The sequence below is a fragment of the Mobula hypostoma genome, chromosome 6 (genome assembly GCF_963921235.1).
Source record: "Mobula hypostoma chromosome 6, sMobHyp1.1, whole genome shotgun sequence".
NCBI lineage: Eukaryota > Metazoa > Chordata > Chondrichthyes > Myliobatiformes > Myliobatidae > Mobula > Mobula hypostoma.
The window spans coordinates 100,250,940-100,273,626 of NC_086102.1; the positions used below are offsets into that span (position 1 = coordinate 100,250,940).

General features: G+C 42.3%; 2 protein-coding genes across 5 annotated transcripts in view; one reads left to right on the top strand and one right to left on the bottom strand.

Annotated features, from left to right (window-relative positions):
* sema5ba (sema domain, seven thrombospondin repeats (type 1 and type 1-like), transmembrane domain (TM) and short cytoplasmic domain, (semaphorin) 5Ba) overlaps positions 1-15,220 on the bottom strand; it is a 541,923-nt gene extending 526,703 nt beyond the window's left edge. For 3 of the 4 annotated variants that reach the window (XM_063051327.1, XM_063051326.1, XM_063051325.1), the window contains exon 1: positions 15,065-15,220. The gene's annotated coding sequence lies outside the window, so the exon portion shown is untranslated. Of the gene's footprint in view, positions 1-14,163; positions 14,283-15,064 lie in introns of all 4 variants that reach the window. The other variant, XM_063051328.1, reaches the window with a different exon arrangement.
* Positions 15,221-15,624: 404 nt separating this feature from the next.
* Positions 15,625-22,687, top strand: part of pdia5 (protein disulfide isomerase family A, member 5) — a 215,339-nt gene continuing 208,276 nt past the window's right edge. The window contains exon 1 of the mRNA XM_063049955.1: positions 15,625-15,739. Within this exon, the coding sequence (XP_062906025.1) occupies positions 15,689-15,739 (51 nt within the window). The 5' untranslated portion in view covers positions 15,625-15,688. The remainder of the gene's footprint in view (positions 15,740-22,687) is intronic.

Below are 22,687 nucleotides of genomic sequence, written 5' to 3' on the forward strand. Positions count from 1 at the left end.
ACCTGGAGTATTGTGTGCAGTTTTGGTCCCCTAATCTGAGGAAAGACATCTTTGCCATAGAGGAAGTACAAAGAAGGTTCACTAGATTGATTCCTGGGATGGCAGGACTTTCATATGAAGAAAGACTGGATGAACTGGGCTTGTACTTGTTGGAATTTAGAAGATTGAGGGGGGATCTGATTGAAACGTATAAGATCCTAAAGGGATTGGACAGGCTAGATGCAGGAAGATTGTTCCCGATGTTGGGGAAGTCCAGAACGAGGGGTCACAGTTTGAGGATAGAGGGGAAGCCTTTTAGGACCGAGATTAGGAAAAACTTCTTCACACAGAGAGTGGTGAATCTGTGGAATTCTCTGCCACAGGAAACTGTTGAGGCCAGTTCATTGGCTATGTTTAAGAGGGAGTTAGATATGGCCCTTGTGGCTACAGGGGTCAGGGGGTATGGAGGGAAGGCTGGGGCGGGGTTCTGAGTTGGATGATCAGCCATGATCATAATAAATGGCGGTGCAGGCTCGAAGGGCCGAATGGCCTACTCCTGCACCTATTTTCTATGTTTCTATGTTAAAGATCTGGATGATAACGTGATTAACTGGATCAGGAAATTTGCGGATGACACCAAGAATGGAGGAGTAGTGGACAGCAAGGAACACTATCAAAGCTTGCATGGGGAATCTGGACTAGCTGGAAAAGTGGGCTGAGAAAGGGCAGATAGAATTTAATGCAAGCAAGTGCAAGGTGTAGGACCAACCAGGGTAGGTCTTACACAATGAATGATAGGGTACTGAGGTGTGCAATAGAACAAAGGGATCTGGGAATACAGGTCCATAAATCATTGAAAGTGGAGTCGTAGGTAGATAGGTGTAAAGCAAGTTTTTGGCACATGGATCTTCCTAAATCAAGATTCTGAGTACAGGGGATGGGAGGTTATGTTTAAGCTGTATAAGACATTGGAGAGACCTAATTTGGAGTATTGTGTGCAATTTTGGTCACCTGCCTACAGGAAAGATGTAAACAAGGTTGAAAGAGTAAAGAGAAAGTTTACAAGGATGGGAGGACCTGAGTTATGTGGAAAGATTGAATAGGTTAGGGCTTTATTCCTTGGAACATAGAAGACTGAGGGGAGATTTGATAGGAAGTGTTAAGACAGGAACACTAACAACATTTTAAAAATACTTGGACAAGTGCATGGATAGGAAAGATTTAGTAGGATGTTGGCAATTGAGACCAGCTCAGACAGGCCCTCCAGCCCACAATGCTGTGATGACCATAGAGTGGACATACAGAAGATGTTACCTATAGTGGAGGAATCTAAGACCAGAGGGCAGCCCCAGAATACAAGGACGTCCCTTTAGAACAGAGACAAGGAGGAATTTCTTTATCTACGGGATGGTGAATCTGTGGAATTCATTGTGGAGGCCAAGTCTTTGGGCATATTTAAAACTGAGATTGATTGGTCTTGATTAGAAAGAGTCTCAAAGGATATGGGGAGAAGGCAGGATAATGGGGTTAAGAGGGATAATAAATCAGCCATGATGAATAGCAGAGCTAATTCGATCAGCTAAATGACCTAATTCTGCTCCAATGTCTTGTGGTATGATAATTTTGATTGAGGGACAAGTATTGAACCAGGAGAAATAACTTAACCCATTCTTCTTCAGAATGCTGTCTTAACTATTTCAATATCCAACACTAAGAGCAAATAGGGAGACAGGTTTATGTCTTATTCATAGTCTAATGTCTCATTCACAGTTTTAAGTCTAATTACTCTCTCATTACTGGACTGGAATGTCAGTATTAATTGCTGTCCTCGGGACTCTGGAGTGGAATGAACCCATAACCTTCTGACACAGCTTAGCCAAATGGCTGACCCTCTTTACAAATTATAACTCATTTAGTTTTTCCCAACTGGGGCCAAATCAAAACCAGGTTTGTTATCACTGTATGTCCAAAAATTTTTGTTTTGCGGCAGCAGTACCATGCAAAACATTTTAAAAATCACATCAAGTTACAAAAAGAAAGATTAAAATAATAAATAGTGCAAAAAGTGAGCGAAATAGTGAGGTGGTATTCATGGGTTCATTGACCTTCAGAAATCTGACGGTGGAGGGGAAGAAGCTTTATTTTGCTTTATTTAGAGAGACAGCACAGAACAAGCCCTTCTGGCCCAACGAGCTGCAACACCCAGCAACCCCTTATTCAACACGAGCCTAATCACACGACAATTTACAACGACCTATTAACCTACTAACCAGTACGTCTTGGGAATTTGTGAGGAGACTGAGCTCCCAGAGGAAACCCTCGTGTTCACAGGAGGGACGCACTAAGTTCTGACAGAGGATGTCAGAAGTGAACTCCGAACTCTGATGCCCTGAGCTGTAATGGCATCGCCATTGATTCCACTATGAATGCCCACAAGAAAATGAATCTCCAGGTAGTACATGATGATATATACAGTCGGCCCTCCGTATCCACGGGGGTTTGGTTCCGGGACCCCCCGCGGATACCAAATTCCGCGGATGCTCAAGTCCCATATATAAAATGGCGTAGTATTTGCGTATAACCTACGCGTATTCTCCCGTATACTTTAAATCATCTCTAGATTACTTATAACACCTAATATGATGTAAATAGTTGTTATACTGTATTGTTTAGAGAATAACGACAAGAAAAAAAGTCTGCACATGTTCAGTACAGATGCAACCATCGTAGCTTTTCTGGGAACGCTGATGCTGCCTCGGCATCAGCCGATGCCGATTCTCCTGTGATCGCCAAGTTCTTGAGGCTGTAGCGCTTTACATAGCTAGCCAGCCACCCCTTACTAGCCTTAAACTCCTTCCTCTCGCTCACAACACAAGTAGCGAACAAACAATGCTCAAACAACGAGTGCTGGAGAGAGAACTTCCGGGGTTTTTTTCTATCCCAATCCACGGTTGGTTGAATCCATGGATACGGAAGGCCGACTGTATGTACTTTGACAAAAAAAATTTACTTTGAACTTTGAAACTCAATATAATAAGTATATCTAATATACAGTATTTCCCCCGTTGACAGAGGCAAGGGTACAAAATGGAAAGGTTCAAGTTTAAAGTGAGTAAAGTGAGAACTAGGGACTGTAGAATGATGTTGGGTGAGTGGTTAAGTCATTGGACATGTATCCAGAGACATGGACCATTAAACTGGATTTGTATTTAGTCCCCACCAGAGTAGCTGGGAATTTAAATTCAGACAATTAAATCAATCAGGATTTAAAAAGCAGATATCAAATTGGTAAATATGATGGTACTAGGCTGTAACTAAAAACACATGAGGTTTGCTCAGGTTCTTGAGGAAAAGGAATCCACGTTCCTTACCTAGACTAGACAATATGCAATTGCAGGCCTAACAATATTGTCAGCAACCTTTGTCCTGTAGCATCAACAATTCCTCTCCCTGCCAAGAAACAGCTCAACCCAGTGAGTTGGTCCAGCAGATTGACTGTTGCTAATAAAGTTGTTAATTGAGTCCGAAGTCCAAAGCCAAAGTTGGGTTTATTGTCATCTGCACAAGTACTGATATGCACAGGTGCAATGAAAATCTTACTTGCAGCAGCATCGTGGGCACAGAGCATCGAGTAAGTAGCATTTACAAGAAAAACACAAAAGAAACACATTTCACAAGGTTATGGATCACTAACCATAGACAATAAATGCTGGCCATGCAAAATATACTTTCATACCAAAGGTGATTGACATCTAAAACTCCCTCCTACAAAAACTGTTCAAGCTTATGGCCAGTTGAAGACATTAAGGATGTTGGATTTTGATCAGATACACAAGATGGTGAAAGAATGAAGTTGAGATACAAGTCAGCTGTGAGCTGCTAGCAGTGGTAGTTGGAAGGCGTATTGTTCTGAATGGCCCTTGATAGACAGAGATAGAGAGGGGATGGGGATGTGGAAAGGAGAATGGGAAATAGGGAAATGGGGGCGGGGGGGGGAGATACTGTGATAGGTGGAAGACAAAAAATATTTTATCACCAAAAACAAGCAAGCGCCACATTTGTAAAATCAACCTTTTCTAATGGTGTTGAAGTCACCTTGAATCAGTGTAAATTCAGCAATAACACGTATTTACATAATCCCTTTAATGGGGCAAAATATCTCAAGCTGCTTGACAAGTAGATGATCAAATGAATTCTGACAGCAAGTCATTTTGAAAAGGCCAGAGAATCATTGAAATGTAAAGTACAGGAAGAGCCATTCACCCCAATGTTTCCATACTGAGCAAAAATGGATTTGAGATGAGATTCACACCCTAATTTTTTGGCCTATAGCCCTGCAGGTTGTGGTTTCTTTAACTGCTCATCAAGATTCTTGTTAAACACAATGGGAATTTTTGCCTTCTCCACCCATTAAGACAGTGAGTTTCAAATCCTCAACATTAGTTAACTGAACTATATTTTCAACATTTTTCCATTATTTCTACCAATTAACTTGCATCTTTGAAAATTAGAAAAAAACTACACATGCTGGAAATCTGAAATAAAAAGAACAGAACTAGCAGGTGACAGAAGATATCAACGGAAAAGCACGTAGAGTAAACATTTTGTTACCTAGCTCTGACAAAGGGTGCTCAAGCTGAAGCATTAACTCACATTTTTCTTTCTGAAAATGCTGCCCAAGCTCCAGGGTATTTCTGACACCATCTGGTTTTGTAAATATAACCTCTGCCCCTCAAGGTAGTCACCTTTCTGCAAGAGGTGATGAAACTCTCGTAAACTACCCCTTAGTCTCAGACAACATCCAATGAGAGAAATGGACAGTCAACATTTTGAGTCAAGAACATTCACCTGGACTAAGTGAAGGCACTCAATCTGAAGCATTGAAATGGATGTCGACTGTTCACTTCTCTCTGTAGATGCTGCCTGACATGCTGAGCAATCTTCAGGCTGTGGCTTCAATATACCAGGCACTTCGATGCAAGTTCAAGCTTATAATCATGGAGACTGCTAAATACCCACAGCACTGATTTGGTCCAGCATCCAAGCTAACTCCAATACACAGAAAGGTAAGAGGCTACAGAGAGAGATAGACTCAACCAGTCCAATCATGGGTAAAGATCTCCCCACAATGACACACATTTAGAGTGGATATGGAGAAGATGCTTCCTCTAGTGGGTGAGTCGACTAGAGGGCACAGCTTCAGAATAGAGAATGCCCATCTATGGCAGAAATGAAGAAGAATTTCTTTAGCCAGGGCATAGGGAATATGTGGACTTCATTGCCACAGATGACTGTGAAGGCCAGGTCATTGGGCAGATTTAAAGTGGCGGGTGATAGGTTCTTGCTTAGTCAGGGTGTCAAATGTTACAGGGAGATGGCAGGAGAATGGGGTTGAGAGGAATAATAAATCAGCCAGGACACAATGGCGATGCATACTCGATGGGCTGAATGGCGTGATTCTGCTCCTATGACTTATGGTCTTGTCTAAAAGAGCTAATGTCTCAGGAAGGTGACATCCATCATCAGGAAGCAACCGCATCCCCACACCACACCACACCACCCCATTCCCTGCCATCTGGGTCATGCCCCCTTCTCATTTCTGCCACCTGACAGGGGGTACAGGAGCCTGAAGACCCACACCTCAAGGTTCAACAACAGTTTCTTCCCCACTGCTGTCAGAACCTGACAAACTCGAACTACAACTTGGACTTCATTTATTTTTCTCTCCCTCAACTTCCACTAGTATCATTATTATATTTACCTTTTTGTGCAATTTATGTCAATTTAATTTTATGTTAACTTGTATTTATTGTGCTTGTGATATAATGTACCGCTGATGAAAAAAATCTAATTTTCATGCATTTATACTCTGTGTCTGCATACCTAACACAATAAACTTGAACTTGTAACTTGCATTTTATTTTTAATTTAGAGATACAGAACAGTAACAGGCCCTTTTAGCCCAATGATCCCACACCACCAAGTTCCACCCATGTGACCAAATAACCTACTATGTACGTCTTTGGAATGTGGGAGGAAACCCGAGCACCTGGAGGAAACCATGCAGTCATGGGAAGAACATACAAACTCCTTACTTTAGCAGTGGGATTTAACATTACAGATCATGGCAAATGATTCACTAGTTATTGTTGCTGTTCAAAATGTAGCTTGGCATATCCTTGGGAAGATGCCAAGCTTTCTCTTCTCAAGGTTAGAACAAAAATACAGAAAACAACTGCTTTACTTTCCAGACAGAAACAAAAACACATTTTTATACAGTGTGGGACCTATGAGCAGTAACCTGCATTAGCGTATTGGAAAAATACAGTTGTAGCATAAATATATAATTGTAATTGGTATATCATTGTGTCCTCTGTATAAACGCAAAACTAAAACTGGGTCATCTGAGGCATGCTACAATGTTTAAGGCAGAGTCCACAGCCTGTAGACTCACTTGCAGGAGAATGGGGTTCCTCTGCCCTTGTTACATATGGTTTTTCATGGATTCTATTGTATTTCTTCATTTTCCTGTTGGTTTTTGCAAGTAAACGAATCTTAAGGTTGTAGATGGTATACAGAGTTTGATAATGAATCTACTTTGACCGGTGAAGATTAAGGTTTAGTTGTAAAATGCTAATGGCCTTTGTCCTAGTACATACACCACCATAAACGCGAGGCTGTGATTCAGGGGGAGTTTCCAATAGTAAGCAACAAATGGAAAAGTTTAATAAATGCACAAGCACAATCAATTACACCTCCTGCACGAATGATGTCCACTGCTATTGTTTGTTCCCCTCAGAAATGCTAGCTCAAGTGATCTGGAAGTCAAAATTGAAAAATCTGTGTTTCGTGTAGTTGCCCCAAACGATGTAAGATTTTCTTTCCTATATTTCAGTAAGACTCTTTGGACCAAGGAGACTTTTAAAGGATCATGAAACTGGGGGCAGTAGGAAGCTGACAAAGCACAGGAGTGAAGGACTAGGGCAGATCAGTCACAATCGTATTGACTGGAGAGACTATGTGGCCCACCTGTGCACTTGTTGACTTGCATTTTTACATTTGTGTAGTGCCTTCTGTAATTTTGTTATGTAGCAGCCAATTTACATACATTAGTCCCAAAACAACTCAAACCACTTTGATTTTCCTGAACGATGATGATTTGTTGAGGAACATATTTTGATCACCTCTGTGTGGCAAACTTCTAAATGCCTCTTTAAAATTCCATTCAGCCCAGTGTGTCTGTTCTGCCATTTTATCATGGCAGATTTATTTTCACTCTCAAACCCATTCTCCTGCCTTCTCCCTCACAACCTTTGACATCCTTTTAGTCAAAGGGTAAACCATGTTTACCTTTCCCAGAAATAGCAGCTGTCATGAGATATTTTAAAATTACATCATAGTCACAGAGTTTATCATATTGTTGTACAGTAGATCCCACTACATCCATACTAATCCTATTTTCCTGCATTAATTCCATATCAGTCAATTCCCCACTCATTCAAGTAAAGCCTCATTCAAAAGCTAAATCCTGAAAAAATGTGGCTATGGTAACGTACCGGTTAGTGTAATGCTATCACAGTGCCACCATCCCCTCAACTTGGTCCCACCTGTCACCTGCCAGCTTGTCCTTGATCCCCTCCCCACACCTGGGTTCATTTCCACCACTGTCTGAAAGGAGTCTGTACATTCTCCTCGTGACCTCATGGCTTTTCTCCAGAGGCTCCAGTTTGGGCAGTGCCGGCTCATTGGGCCTGAACAGCCGGTTTCTGTGCTGTATCTTGAAATAAAATAAAATAACGCCCAACACAGGACTCCCTCAGCAGTGCACTGTAAGGCCCAGACCAAATTCCTGTGGGTGATTTTAAAAACTGTGGATTTTGAATCCACAATGTTCTCATTTAGAAATGAAAGTGTTACCCAATGATCTGCAGCTGTCACAGGCACACAAATAGGAAGAGAGAGAATAAAGTATATTCCAGGCTGACTTCATAGCCCAGCTCCCAACTGAAGGCAGAAGATGGGTGTTTTTGTTCTGATGTTTAATCAACTGCTGTTATTTATGATGGTCTGTGCTTGACACTTTGAAGCAATTCAGGTGAAAATCTATTATAAAATGTGGGTATGAAGATATAACTCCAAATGTATTTGAGACACTTTGAAATTCTGTTCAATTCATAATTAGGTTAACTCCAGGTGAGATATCTCTGGAGAAACAGTACACCAGTGATTCTCTCCCTTTTGCAAAAAACGAGTTTCAGCGTAGCTAAACCACAGTCAGAATCTGAAGGTCACAACAAGATCTAACTTGATGTAATAATATGTATTTATATCCCATGTGGAACACCTACTATATCAATTTATCCAGAGAAAGGACAGTCCCATTAATGATCCTGTTAAGCAAAACCTCCAGAATGTACAGATTATCCAGTTCCATTCAGCTACAAAAAGAGAAAATGCTCTGCTATCTCCAACAATTAAAGGCAGCTACAATTGCAATTACAACACTTAAAAGTCTTTCTGGACAAGTACATGGATAGGAAAGGGTTAGAGGAATATAGGTCAAACACAGGCAACTGGGACTAGTTTGGATAATCAACACAAGAGATTCTGTAGATGCTGGAAATCCAGAGCAATGCACACAAACTTCTGGAGGGACTCAGCAGGTCAGGTAGCACTGTGGAGGGGAATCAATTGTTGATATTTCAGGCAGAGACCCTTCATCAGGACTGGAAAGGAAGAGGGCAAAGTCAGACTAAGAAGGTGGGAGAGGGGAAGAGAACAAGTTCATAGCTTATAGGTGATAACAGGTGAGGGGAAAGGTGGATGGGAGGGGGGGAGTGAAGTGAGAAGCTGGGAGGTGATAGGTGGAAGCAAAGGGCTGAAAAAGAATTACTCTGATAGGAGAGGAGAAAGGGAAGGGGGAGGGGAACCAGAGTGCATTCTTTGGGCAGTTGAAGAGAAGAGAAGAGATAAGAGGGGAGTCAGAATGGGGAATGAAATAAGAGAGAAGTTCAGAGAAATCAATGTTCATATTGTCAGGATTGCTTTTATTTGGAGATGCAGTGTGGAGCAGCTCCCTCCGTCTCTTTGAGCTGCACCCCCCCACCCTTCCGTTTCTTTGAACTGCACCCCCCATCTCTGAACTGCAACCCCCACTCCTCCATCTCTTTGAACTGCACCCCCTCCATCTATTTGAACTGCACCCCCACCCTTCCGTCTCTTTGAACTGCACCCCCACTCTTCCGTCTCTTTCAGCTGCAACACCCCCCCCAGTAACCCCAACACCAATGCAACCCTAACTTCCTCGCATGACAAGTTACAATGACCAGTTGACCTCCCCTGTAGGCCTGTGGGAGTATCTGGGAAAACCCACACATTCCATGGGGAGACAGCCTTACAGAGGTCACTGGGATTGAACTCTGAACTCCAGTGCCCTGAGCTGGTCTGGTGTTGCACTACCAGGGTGGAGGCTACACAGATGGAATAGGAGGTGGTTCTCCTCCAACAGAGAGAGGCAGTAGAGGAAGGCTTGGGCAATGTGTCAGAATGAAAATGGGAAGTGGAATTAAAATGGGTGACCTGCAGGAAATCTCACCTGTTGTTGCAGATGGAGTAAAGATGTTCAATGACAGCTTGGATAAATATTTTCCTTGTCGGTCTGAAGAGCCTTTCTCTATGCTATATAACTCCATGACCCTAACAAGGTATTTTAAAGATTAACCAGATCCCTTAGGGCACCTTAATATATTTTTTAAATTATTGCCATTCCCATTCCAACATTTTGGTCCATGCCCTCCCCTACAGCCACTCCCTGGCTGGAGGAGCACCACCACACGTTCCATCTGGTTAACCTCCATGCTGGGGCACCATGGTGGTTAGCATGACACTATTACAGTTCAGGACATTGGAGTTCGGGGATCAATTCTGGCATCCTCAGTAGGTTGTCTCTATAGAAAGTATGACGAGGGTGGGAAGGGTCTTTGATTACACCAGACAACAGAGATTTTGCTTTCTGAATACTTTTGGGTGAATCTTATGGATTTTGGGTTACTGATCATGGAAATCACCATGAAATTTCCCCAGCATGCACTATTTTCTGGAATTGCCTATATTTGTTATGTCAATTCATAATTCAAAAGTTAATTAAAATGTTGCCCACAATGCAAGCTGAGAAGTTTTCTATCTTGTCCATGCAAGCCTGGACATGTTTTGGGTTGCTAGCATGACCCCCAACAATGGTGTCTTATTCCGAGTTGATCTGAAAGCTGAGCTGCTACACCAAAGCAATGTCCTCCCTTCAGTGCTAAGTGGCTATGCAGTACACATGACACAAAACTACCAAAATTTGGAAAGTCTTGTTGAAACACGTAGAGTACAGCGACTACATCTGGAACATCTGTGGTGATCTGAAAGTAGAAACACTGCTACTAGAGATACACCAAGTACAGTTGTTTCATTTGCAAGTGGGACAGCCACACTAAAGAATCTCATTACGTTAAAAAAAGACTGGCCACTCTGTAAGCAATTGGTTCTCGGGCAGAAAACTGAGGCACAGAAGTCACTTGTAGACATAATAAAGATAGTTTTGCTCCTCTTCATATAAAACTGGGCCATGTGAAAAGCTTGTGAAAATGATGAACAAGGAAGGTAAAGGATTTCAATATTTGAGACAAATGTTTTCCCACAATAACTGATGCCCGGATTAAGGAAGGCATCTTTGTTGGTCCACAAATCAAACAGGTCATTGATGACAGGCAATTGGAAGAACTTCTAGTGGGACCAGAGAAAAACACACTGAAGGCATTCAAGGATGTTGTTGAAAATCTTCATGGCAACTACAGAGCACAAAACTATGTACAGCTGGTTGACAACATGTTTCAAGCATACAAAACCACTAAGAGTAACAGGTCACTAACGATTCATTTTCTGCATTCCCATTTAGCCTTCTTCCCTGCGGATCTTGGCGCTGTCAGTGATGAGCACAGTGAAAGGTTTCACCAAGACATTGCCATCATGGAGAAACAGTATTAGGGCAACTGGAATCTATCAATACAGGCTGATTATTGTTAGACACTTAAGGAAAAAGCCTTAGTACAAAGAAACATGGACACTGAGTACAAATAAAATCATCAACAAAACATTTTTAGCTCCGGCAAACAGCAAAGCATCAGCACCATTATGGAATTTAACACATTATATTCATAAAAGTTAATTTCTTATTCCTCCAAATTCCTACGTGATACAAATTGTCTGAAATTATATTGGTGTTCAGCTTCAAATGGTCTATCATAATCACAAATTCTGAGGAAGTAACACTTTAGAAAAATTTGCTGTTCAGTTATGGTTGCTGTTTCACCGAGGCAGTTGAAAGTGCAGAGTGGGGGGGGGGGTGGTGTTGGAAGCTGGTTAGTGTGATGGTTGCTGTTTCACTGAGGCAGTTGGAAGTGCAGAGTGGGGGGGGGGTGTTGGAAGCTGGTTAGTGTGATGGTTGCTGTTTCACCGAGGCAGTTGAAAGTGCAGAGTGGGGGGGGGGGTGTTGGAAGCTGGTTAGTGTGATGGTTGCTGTTTCACTGAGGCAGTTGAAAGTGCAGAGTGGGGGGGGGTGTTGGAAGCTGGTTAGTGTGATGCCTTCACAACTCTTTGCAACTTCCTGTGGTCTTGGGCAGAGCGGTTCTGCCTCCAACTTTCAACGGAGTGAAAGCCCAATTTTCACCATCACCCTCAGTCATCTCATTTCTTTATGTATTGCCATCCATGGCCTTTCCACGAAAGAGAATTCCAAAGACTTGGAAAGGAGATTTGGACTCTAGCAAATTTCTACTGATGTACTGCGGAGGACATTCTGACTGGTTGCGTCACTGTCTCGTGTGGAGGGGGCCACTGCTCAGGATTGAAATAAGCTGCTGAGAGTTGTAAACTCAATCAGCTCTATCATGGGCACTGGCTTCCCCAGCCGCGATGCTCAAAACGATGCCGTCCACCATCAAGGACCCCCATCACCCAGGACGTGCCCCCTTCTCATTGCTACTATCAGGGAGGAGGTACAGGATCCTGAAGGCACACACGCAACGTTTTAAGAACGGCTTCTTCCGTCCACCAGAGTTCTGAACGGACTACGAAGTCGTGAACACGACCTCACTATTTTCGTACTACATATATATAACTTATTTACCATTGTAATTTAGAGTATATTTTATGTATTGCATTGTAATGCTGCCACAAAGCAACAAATTTCACGGAATGTCATTGATATTTCATTCAGAGATTCGCGGCCTCTGTAGGGTCACCGAATTTCACGCAAATAAGCGACTCTGCCTACTGTGTCTATGACTTCGCTTTAAGAACGCGATTCCCGCGTATACTTCCTTCACAAACTTACAACGGAGCCCTACCATCGAACTATTCCACGCGATTCGCTATTTAGGTCCTGATGAAGGGTCTCGACCTCCTTCCGCAGATGCTGCCCAACCCGCTGAGTTTCTGAGCAGGTTTGTGTGTTGCTCTGGGTCTCAGCATTTGCAGCCGCCTGTATTGTCGTTATTTAATTAGTTTGATTCTGGTCGTACTGAGAGTTAAGTACTGGGCAGAGCACTGAGAGAGCTCATTACAGTACTGCCTGAACGGTGCCATTAAATATCCTCAGAAGAGTGTCCATCGTTCTACGTGAAAGGCATTAGTCTACATTATGTACTCAGTCCCTCCGATCTACACACTGCTGGCTCGGGCGATGGGAGTACCGGTTTCAAACCGAGATTTATCATTTTAATTCTCTGCCGTTGTACAATGCACGACGTGGCATCTGAATCCTGGAACGAGGTCTCTAACAAAAGCTATTGTCCCTAGTGTAAAGTGAAGAGTTCTCGATGTCTGTCTCGCTTAGAGTCACCTTGTCGAGACAGCGGACGTTCTCCCCCAGGCAAAACAAAACCACCAACATTACCGGGTCGTGGACACCCTGGTTAATCGCATTCCATCCCCACCCCCGCCCCACCAGTGAAAAAGACGGGAGCACTTTCAGCAGGACACATTTCTACTCTCACCAGCCCTCTGTATACCGATTACGGGAATGGAGGGGGAGTACCGTCCCAATGCCGTCATGAGACCATAGAAGCAGAATTAGGCCATTCGGTCCATCGAGTCTGCTCCGTCATTCCATCACGTCTAATTTATTATCCCTTTCAACTTCATTCTCATGCCGTCTCCCCGTAACATCTTTACTAATAAAGAACCTCCGTTTTAAATATATCCATTGAGTTGGCCTCCACAGCCGTTTTTGGCAATGAATTCCACAGATTCACCACCCTCTGGCTAAAGAAATTCCTCCTCCTCTCTGTTCTAAAGGGATGTCCCTCTATTCTGAGGCTGTCCTAGACTCCCCCGCTATAGGGAGCTAGCTTCCTCTCCACGTTCACTGTGTCTACGCCTTTCAATATTCGATATGTTTCAATGCGATTCTCTCCCCCCCCCCCAAACTCAAGCGAGTACAGGCCCAGAGCCATCAAACGCTCCTCATACATCACTTTGCTAACTCCCCACAGGGAAGAAAAGACAGACACAGGCTTGATCTCTCTCTCTCCCTCTCTCTCTCTCACACACACACACACACACTCACACACACACCCGGCACTACCTAATATGAGCGAGGAATAATAACGTTTTGGCTCCGTTTTGACCCCAATCAATTATGGTACACATAGTAACATTTTAAGTTATTGCACAAGATGATTCAAAGAATTTTTTTGGCAGTTACGACAACTAGATTGCCACAACACTGCTGTTTTAATTGCCTGCTGTACAAGGTACACAGGTAGATTAGAAATAGCCAATATACAGTATATCCAGCAAATCACCTCCCCCTCCGTTTATAAACAGATATTCCTGAACTGATACCAGAATCTTGGAACCGCCGTAAAAATACCCGAAGTGTCTGTCGCCTTTATTTTTGTAGGCTAAAGTTTTTAATCACCTCTAGGCTTCCAGTTGAGGGCGAAAACGAAGCTTTGTATTAAATGTTTTGTTTTTTTTTGTTTAAATCTCCCTGTCCGCGCAACGCTCTGCGTACAATAGCCAAGAGAAACGTGACCCTAACACAGTAACAGCGGATTACACAGAGAATGTAGCCGCAGACCACAAGCCACCTCGGGACCCCCTACAGAATACTACGAAGGAGGAACGGTCTCCCACCTTAGAACTTTTCAGCAGCTCGGGAGCAAAGCATTAAGTCGGTTCACTCAAGCGAGACATTTGCGATCGACCAGATCATACAATCAAACGGCAGGTCCAAAAATATGCAAACATGTTACCTAAACAAATAAATCCAATATTAAATATATGTTCCTTTTTTAAAAACCAAGTTTCTGGAATACAATTGGAGTAGTAACAACGTGAATTCTTGTATGCTTATCAATTGTAAGACACAAACGGTTGCAAATATCAGATCAGCCTTCTGATCTCATCCGCTGGTTGCATTATTTAATGGTCCTTGTCATATTATTTCAATGTGCACTTGAAAAGGATTCACTCCCAGCTTTTCTAAAAAGTCATACAATTTATCAAGAATTCGCATGCATGTTGAGCATTTAACTATTACGCTACGAACTCCTATCTACTTGATCCGACACAATTCTGCACCGACTTAGTTACAACATTGCGAAAATCGCACAACACGACAGAGTCCGGCTTTTCGCTAAAACATGTAAATATTTTTTTAAAAAACACCAAACACATATCGAGTTTAACATTAGCAAACAGCTGGATATAAATTTCACTGAGAATTTAACCACAAAATATTCAGTATTTCAGTAACAGAACCATAAATGTAAAACTGCTCGGCGAAATATAAAAACCTTCACTTTCCAAAAGATATTCACATCTATTATGTTAATACAAGCTCATCTTTTATATACACATAAAATGTAATCTATTTGTATGAAAGCGGAGCTAATGCTATTACAGGTCTCGCGCTATTTTTGTCCTGAAGTTCAATATGCACTGATTAAAAGTTACATTAAAAGTTTGTAAAACTTTTTAAAAACTTTTTATAAAAAAACAGAAGTTACAAAATCAAAACATCGTTTTTGCTCACCATAAAAATGGTCGTCCCGTTTATTTAAGGAAGAAATGTGTTCTGTTTTCCGCCTCGCTTTAATCCCGATTGCATTTAAAAAGCGTCTTTCCAGCACGCAGTGGTTACACTATCCACAGGCACTAATCTGCAAAGTGACGGCTCTCTCACCGAAATCATATTCCCACAGGGCAGCCAGAACCACTAACAGGGACATTTTAATTAGTAACTGACAAAGGGTGACAATGCTCTGAAAGAACTTTATATAAATATACAATTACGGTTTTCTGTACAAGAATAGCAATTATTTATGATTTTATTATCAAATATAATTTTCATTTACTAATTCCAATGCTTAATATTGGTTAAAATCGAACTTCTTTGATTTATATGAACATTCTTAAAATCTACTCCTCCCCAACTCCTGTGTAGCCACCCGGCTTTCTTGGATTGATCCACTGATCGATAATACGCATGCGCATTATCTTAGTTATCGGGATTTGTAGTTTTCTGGTTCTGAACTTGGAAAGAGGTCGCTGGTGACTACAATTCCCAAGGTTCGCTGCGGCCCCAGCCACGCTTTGCACCCTTCCCCCACCTTTCCCGAGTGGGTGTGCGCATGTACAAGAGGACCACCGTGGCAATATGGCGCTGCGCAGGGCTTGGGATTCTCAAGCTACTTGTTTCTTGTTGTTGGTGAGTTGTCAGCGGTTCTATTCCCCGCAGCAGGCGTTGAGGGACAGAGGGAGGGTTGTTTGTGTGGAGGAAGGGGAAGGCTGAAGCCAGTCAAGAGTATATTTAGTCTATGCTGAGAGGGATTGACAGCCGGTGAGCTCGGGTCTCTGGTCGGGATTGCCGGCGGCGGTCACCGAGACATTAACCCCCCTCCCCCGTGTTAAGCAACCAGATCACCGCATACCTCCCGCCCTCCCCCACCGCACTCATGACAAGCAGATATAGCAACCAGACGTCCCTGTCCTTGTCCCCCCCGCCGCATGACAACCCCTGACAAAACTTCCCCCACCCCCACTTCGCCTATCTTTAAGGAATCATTGTGAATGTGTTAACCATGCCTCAGCAGGTCGTTTCAAAAGTTCAAATACCGTTCCAGAAATCCGAGCTGGCATTCCAGTGTAATATTGAGGTGTGGTAGTATAGTTTGATCTCTTGGCTTACGGAGGAGTTGGTAAGTTTTAGTGTAAAATAACATTGCATTGTTTGAGAGGAGAGCTGGAGAGTTATTGCAGCTGTCCTTCCATCAGAGTCACCTAAGCAGACCAAATCAATTGACTGTTTGAGAAAGTTTGCAGCCCGCAGTTAGATCGTGGTTGCTGCATTGCAACAATCACTGAACATCATAGTGCTTTGGGACATCCTGAGACCGTGAAAGACTCTCCAGAAATGCAAATCCTTTTTATGAGTCAGTCGCCGTTCACTAATTTAAATCTCAACAGTTTTTTGGGGTCTGGCAGGTAAATGTCACATGGTTGATTTGTTTGACCAGGGTAAATGTTTGTACTATGCTTAGTCAAATAATAAATTGTGTAAATAATATTGGAATTCATTAGCTAACCCATTCCCAGCTCCCACCACATGCACTATCATGCAGATGAACAGTGTTTTTCAGAATATTTCAGGTCATCTGTGACTTGTGTCTCTTATCAGAGAGTCTGTTACAATGAATATGCATGATATTCTACTTGCTATATGAATACCATGTGGCATTTGTTTACAAAAATTATTTTTAAACATTACACTAACATTGTTAACTTGTTCATCTATTTTTGAATCCAAATTTCTTATTCACTCGTGATGGAACTATAAGACCATAGCTACTGCTCATTGTACCCACAAGAGATCAAGCTAACATCTGGTCTTTTTGACACACACATTCCATATTCACATTATGCTCTGTTGAACTCTGATTCAGAAATAGCTCCTTTTTTAAAAAAATCAGAAAACAAGTTCTGTGAAGCAGTGCCAAAACAAAGCTAGACTGAAATCTGAGGAAGACAGCTGTTTGAAACAATCCTGGAGTATCACTCTAGGAAAAGACTCATTTCATTATGTTTCAAAGAATTATTTTAGAATGTAAAAGGTAAAGTTATGCAGTTTGCTCCAACACCTATAATTCAAAGGCCTTTACTGAAATTCCATCAAACATGAGCTTGACTGTTATTGTCAAGGACAAATACTTAAAAACTGAATGAGTAAAACTGTCTCTGCATCTGTCAAAAATACCACCAACATTTCATTTGTTTTATTTAAAGATGATTTGGCTTGTGGATTATTCCAGTTCCATGCCACTGAAGCCAACTCTTCACTACGTTCTGAAGTGACTTAGCTAACCACTCAACTATATCAGAGATAACTAAGGTCATAAATACTACCTTTATATGCAATATTCACATTGTGAAGAAGAAAGACAAACTTTAATGGGATTGTTGACATTTAAATATCATTTTGTGCTTGGATGGCAATAATGGACTTCAGGCAGTTTGGAACTACAGTATGTCAATAAAAAGCAGTTGCCTTGTTCGCAGCATTTAGTTATAGAGTATAGAATATTCAACAGCACAGTGGAAGCCCTTTGGCCCACAATGTTGTGCCAAGTTTATAACCTACTCCAAGATTATTCTAACCCTTCCCTCCTACTTGGCCATCCATTTTTCTTTCATTCATGTGCCAATCTAAGAGTCTGTTAAATGTGCCTGGCTTCTTCACCACCGTGGGCAGTGCACTCCACACTCACCAAAAAAGCATGCCTCTGACACCCCTCCTATACTTTCCTCCCAACACCTTAAAGTTTTGCTCCCTTGTACTAGCCATTTCCACCCTGGCTGTCTATTCAATATATGCATCTTATCATCTTGTACTACACTTATCAAGTCATCTGTTATCCTCCTCTTCAAAGAGAAAAGCCTTAGCTCACTCAACCTATCCCCATAAGGCATGTTTTCTAATCAAGGCATCATCCTGGTAAATCTCCTCTGTACCCTTGCTAAAGCTTCCATGCCCTTCCTATAATGAGACGACCCAGAGTTTTATAGAGCTGCAACGCTATCTTGCAGCTCTTGAATTCAGTTCCCTGACTAATGAAGGCCAATACACCATACTCCCTATCAGCTTGCACTAAAACTTTGAAGGATCTTTGGATGTGAACCTCAAGATCCCTCTGTTCTTCCATGCTGGTCTGAATCCTACCATTATCCCTGTATTCTGCCTTCAGATTTGACCATCCAAAGTGAATCACTTCATCTGCCTCATCTCAGCTCAGCTCTGCATCCTATCAATGTCTGTGGTGACTTACGCTGTCCTGAATTATCTACAACCCCACCAACTTTGGTCTGTTAAATAAATTATGATATCAGTTTACTAATAAAACTGATGGGTTCATTGTTTTGATAGCATGAGAAGCATTAATGCAAAACATGTTGATCAAATCTTCATTTAGGGAGTCCTCTGTAAGGAGTTCACTTTGTAAGGGTATGTGGAATGCATAGGTTTTCCCCAGGTGCTGCAGTTTCCTCCCACAATCCATAGAAGTACCAGATTAGTTAATTGTCCTGTGATTCGGTTAGGTTTAATTCGGTTGTCTGGGGTTGCTGAGGTGGTGCTGTGTGAAGGGCCAGGAGGATATACTCAGCACTGGATCACAAAATAAATAGATTCCTACCACATGTCAGGTGTGTACTTTCAATTTGAAAGTGAAAAGGGAAGAGGAAAAAAAGGAAACTGTTGGAAATATCAGAATCAGGTTTATTACTGATGTGTTTTGGGAGACTTGTTGATTTGTGGCAGCACATTAATACTATGTTACAATTAAAAACAGGAGTGCAAAAGAAGCATAGTGAGGTAGTGTCCGTGGACCATTCGGAAATCTAATAGTGGAAATACAAAGCTAGAATTGTAGGTTATGTGTCCAGCATCCTCCTCAGCATTAAGGACATCTTCAAAATGCAGCTCTATCATTAATGACCCCCATCACTGAGGACAACACACCCACTTCTTATTGGTACCAACAGAGAGAGGGTACTCGAGCCTCAGCAAACATATCAACATGTTCGGAACAACAACTTCCCCTCCACCATCTGAATGGACAATGAACTCTATCTCACTATTTTTGCTCTTTTTGTTCCCTTTTACCACAAAACTACAAATTTCATGGCATATGTCAGTGATGTTAAACCTGATTCTGATACGTAAAATTTTTCAGTTCGGTGTTGACCCAGAAGTTTGTAATATACTCAGTCAGAAAGTGAAATTCTGTTTCTCAGACACAAGTAAGAGAGTTAACAAGTTAACTAAGTGGAAGACCAGGATTCTCTTTTAAAAACAAATGGAGATGTTCTGCAAAAATGCATTTGGTTTCAGCAGATTAGAAAAGGCACACAGAGCAGCATGTACTATACTTTGAATTTGAGGATGTACAAGCAAATTGCTGCTTCAAAACATATGTTTTGGTCTCTGGACAGCATAGAAAGAACATAAAAGGGTAGGTATCACATCTCCTCAGTTGTATTGGGATGGGAAGTGAATATTGTTGGAACCTGAGATAGACAAGTGATCCAGGAGGTATTGGTACCATCAAAATGGTGAAAGTGTTGAGCAGCTACACCAGGCACTGCTTCCCATTCAAAGATCACCTTCATTTGCCATGTACATTTACATGTATTACGAATTTGCTGTGGTGTGTAGGTCAGGGCACAATAAAAATAATAACAGAAGAATAAAGTTAGAGGTTAAGGAATAAAATATTTATAAACACATAAATACCAGCATGTATTTCCAATGTAAACTGTTATAAACAGTAGTTTAAAGTGTTTACAGTGCAATGCAGATAGAGGGAGGTGAGGGGCTAACTAGAATAGTTGATCTGATTAACTGCCTAGGAGAAGAAACTTTCGAGTTGAGGCTTTTATTTTAATAGAACTACAGTGCTTTTCAGAAGGGAGCTATTGGCAAAGGTAGCTTGCAGATGGGTAGTGCCCACAATAATATTTCCTGCCTGCTTTTTCTTGGCATATACAAGTCCTGCAGTGATGATAGATTGCGGGTAGTTACCTTTTCTGCTGACATGACGGTTCGCTGTAGTTTTTGAATGTGAGAGGATGTTGCACCAAACCAGACTGTAATGGCTGATGTTATGATGGCAATGCAGAATTGCACCAAGAAGGGTTTTCTTCCCCCTTTCAACTTTCCAGTCTCAGTAAGTATGCTCCAACAATTCCTAAGATTCGCACCTCTCAATGTGAAGAAGAATCCCCTCTTCCTAATGGTTGACCCCTTTTCTGACTGTCTCTTGCGTACAGAGAAGCAGTCTTTTAACATCTATATGTTCACCATCTGAATTGTATAGAATAAGGGTCTTTGTCATGTAATCTAGTGATCTGCTGTTAAGCAACTTCCCTTAGTTCAAAATTACTCTAGATTTAGTATTACCAAGGCCTTATATTGTTATGCAACAAGTGAGATGTCAAATAATATATTTGATGCATATATGGCTGGGCGTTGAGCATTTTTGACCATGCAAGGAAAAACAGCGTTGACTGTACCAGTGGTACCTCCCTCCCTGATGCTCTAAGCAACTTAAATTCACATTTCAAGGCATGCTACACAATGCCAGCCTCAAAAGCCATTCCCCTCCCAGGTAGCAGACACTGTAACAGCAGCAGACATAAGAAAGATTCTGCAGAGAGTCTACCCCTATAAGACAACATTCCAGGCTGAGTACTCAGGAAGTGTGCACACCAACTCTTCATGGAAACACACACAACGCGCTGGAGGAACTTAGCAGGTCGGGCAGCATCCGTGGAAACGAACAGTCAACGTTTCGGGCCAAGACCCTTTGTTAGGATGTGTTGTGCATGTTGCTTTGACCCAAGCATCTGCAGAGTATTTTGTGTTAACTCTTCATGGACATCTTCAACACTTCACTCATCCAGGCTGCTGACCCCACATGCTTCAAATCAGCTACATCATCCCAGTACCAAAGAATTCCACACCTTCAGAGCTAAATGACAATAGCCCAGTGATACTGTCTCTTATCATCTTGAAGTTCATTGAATGGCACACATCAAAAACTCTATTCCTGCCACATTGAACACTCACCAATATGCCTACTGACACTATTGTTCTATGACAGATGCTATAGTATCTGTCGTGTACCTGGCCATGACACACTGAGAAAACAAGGACACTTATGCCAGAATGCTGTTTCTGGAATTCAGTTTGGCATTCAACACTTGTCCCACGGACCTTGGTGAACGAACTCCTATTTCTTGGTTTAAATACACTACTGTGCAACTGGGTATTGGACTTCCTACCGAACAGACAGATAGTTCCTCATCATTCCCAATGCAGGTGCCTCCCCCAGCTGTGTGCTGAGCCCACTGCTCACATATGACTGCACAGCCAAACATCTGAGTATGACTCTGCCATAGTTGGATGCATCAGCAAGGGAGATGAGGCTGAGTACAGGGCTACGGTAGGAAACTTTGTCACATGGTGTGAGCAGAATTATCTGCAGCTTAATGTGAAAAAGACTAAGGAGCTGGTGGTAGACCTGAGGAGAGCTAAGGTACCGGTGACCCCTGTTTCCATCCAGGGGGTCAGTGTGGACATGGTGGAGGATTACAAATACCTGGGGATACGAATTGACAATAAACTGGACTGGTCAAAGAACACTGAGGCTGTCTACAAGAAGGGTCAGAGCCGTCTCTATTTCCTGAGGAGACTGAGGTCCTTAACATCTGCTGGACGATGCTGAGGATGTTCTATGAGTCTGTGGTGGCCAGTGCTATCATGTTTGCTGTTGTGTGCTGGGGCAGTAGGCTGAGGGTGGCAGACACCAACAGAATCAACAAACTCATTTGTAAGGCCAGTGATGTTGTGGGGATGGAACTGGACTCTCTCACGGTGGTGTCTGAAAAGAAGATGCTGTCTAAGTTGCATGCCATCTTGGACAATGGCTCCCATCCACTACATAATGTACTGGGTGGGCACAGGAGTACATTCAGCCAGAAACTCATTCCACCGAGATGCAGCACTGAGCGTCATAGGAAGTCATTCCTGCCTGTGGCCATCAAACTTTACAACTCCTCCCTTGGATGGTCAGACATCCTGAGCCAATAGGCTGGTCCTGGACTTATTTCATAATTTACTGGCATAATTTACATTGTTACGTACCCCATAACTGGGTTGCCAAACCAGCAGAAATGGACTACTTAGTTGGAGTCTGGATTACTGGAGCTAAGAAAGTTTTATTAAAGAAATAAGTAACACAGTACGCTAATAGTAAGGATATAAATGCAACAGGTTAGCGATGAATAAACACACATGTACACAGAACTAGGATAATAGGATCAATCAAGCTCTATCGCAGTCTAGGGGTAAAATGATCAGTCTCAAGTGACACAGAGTTCAGTTCAGTTTCAGTTCGCAGTAATCGCCGTCGTGCCGTTGGGGAGAGAGAGAGAGAGAGAGAGCGAATGCTGATATTCAAATCGGATTCAACAGACCTTTGATATTCCTCGCCCTTAGCTTTCAGCGCAAGCCGTTTTTAATGTCTTCTGAGGTCACCGACTGTGACCCCTCCATTCCAGATACGATCGTTCTTCTGCAGTGAACCCGGCACCCAGGCCA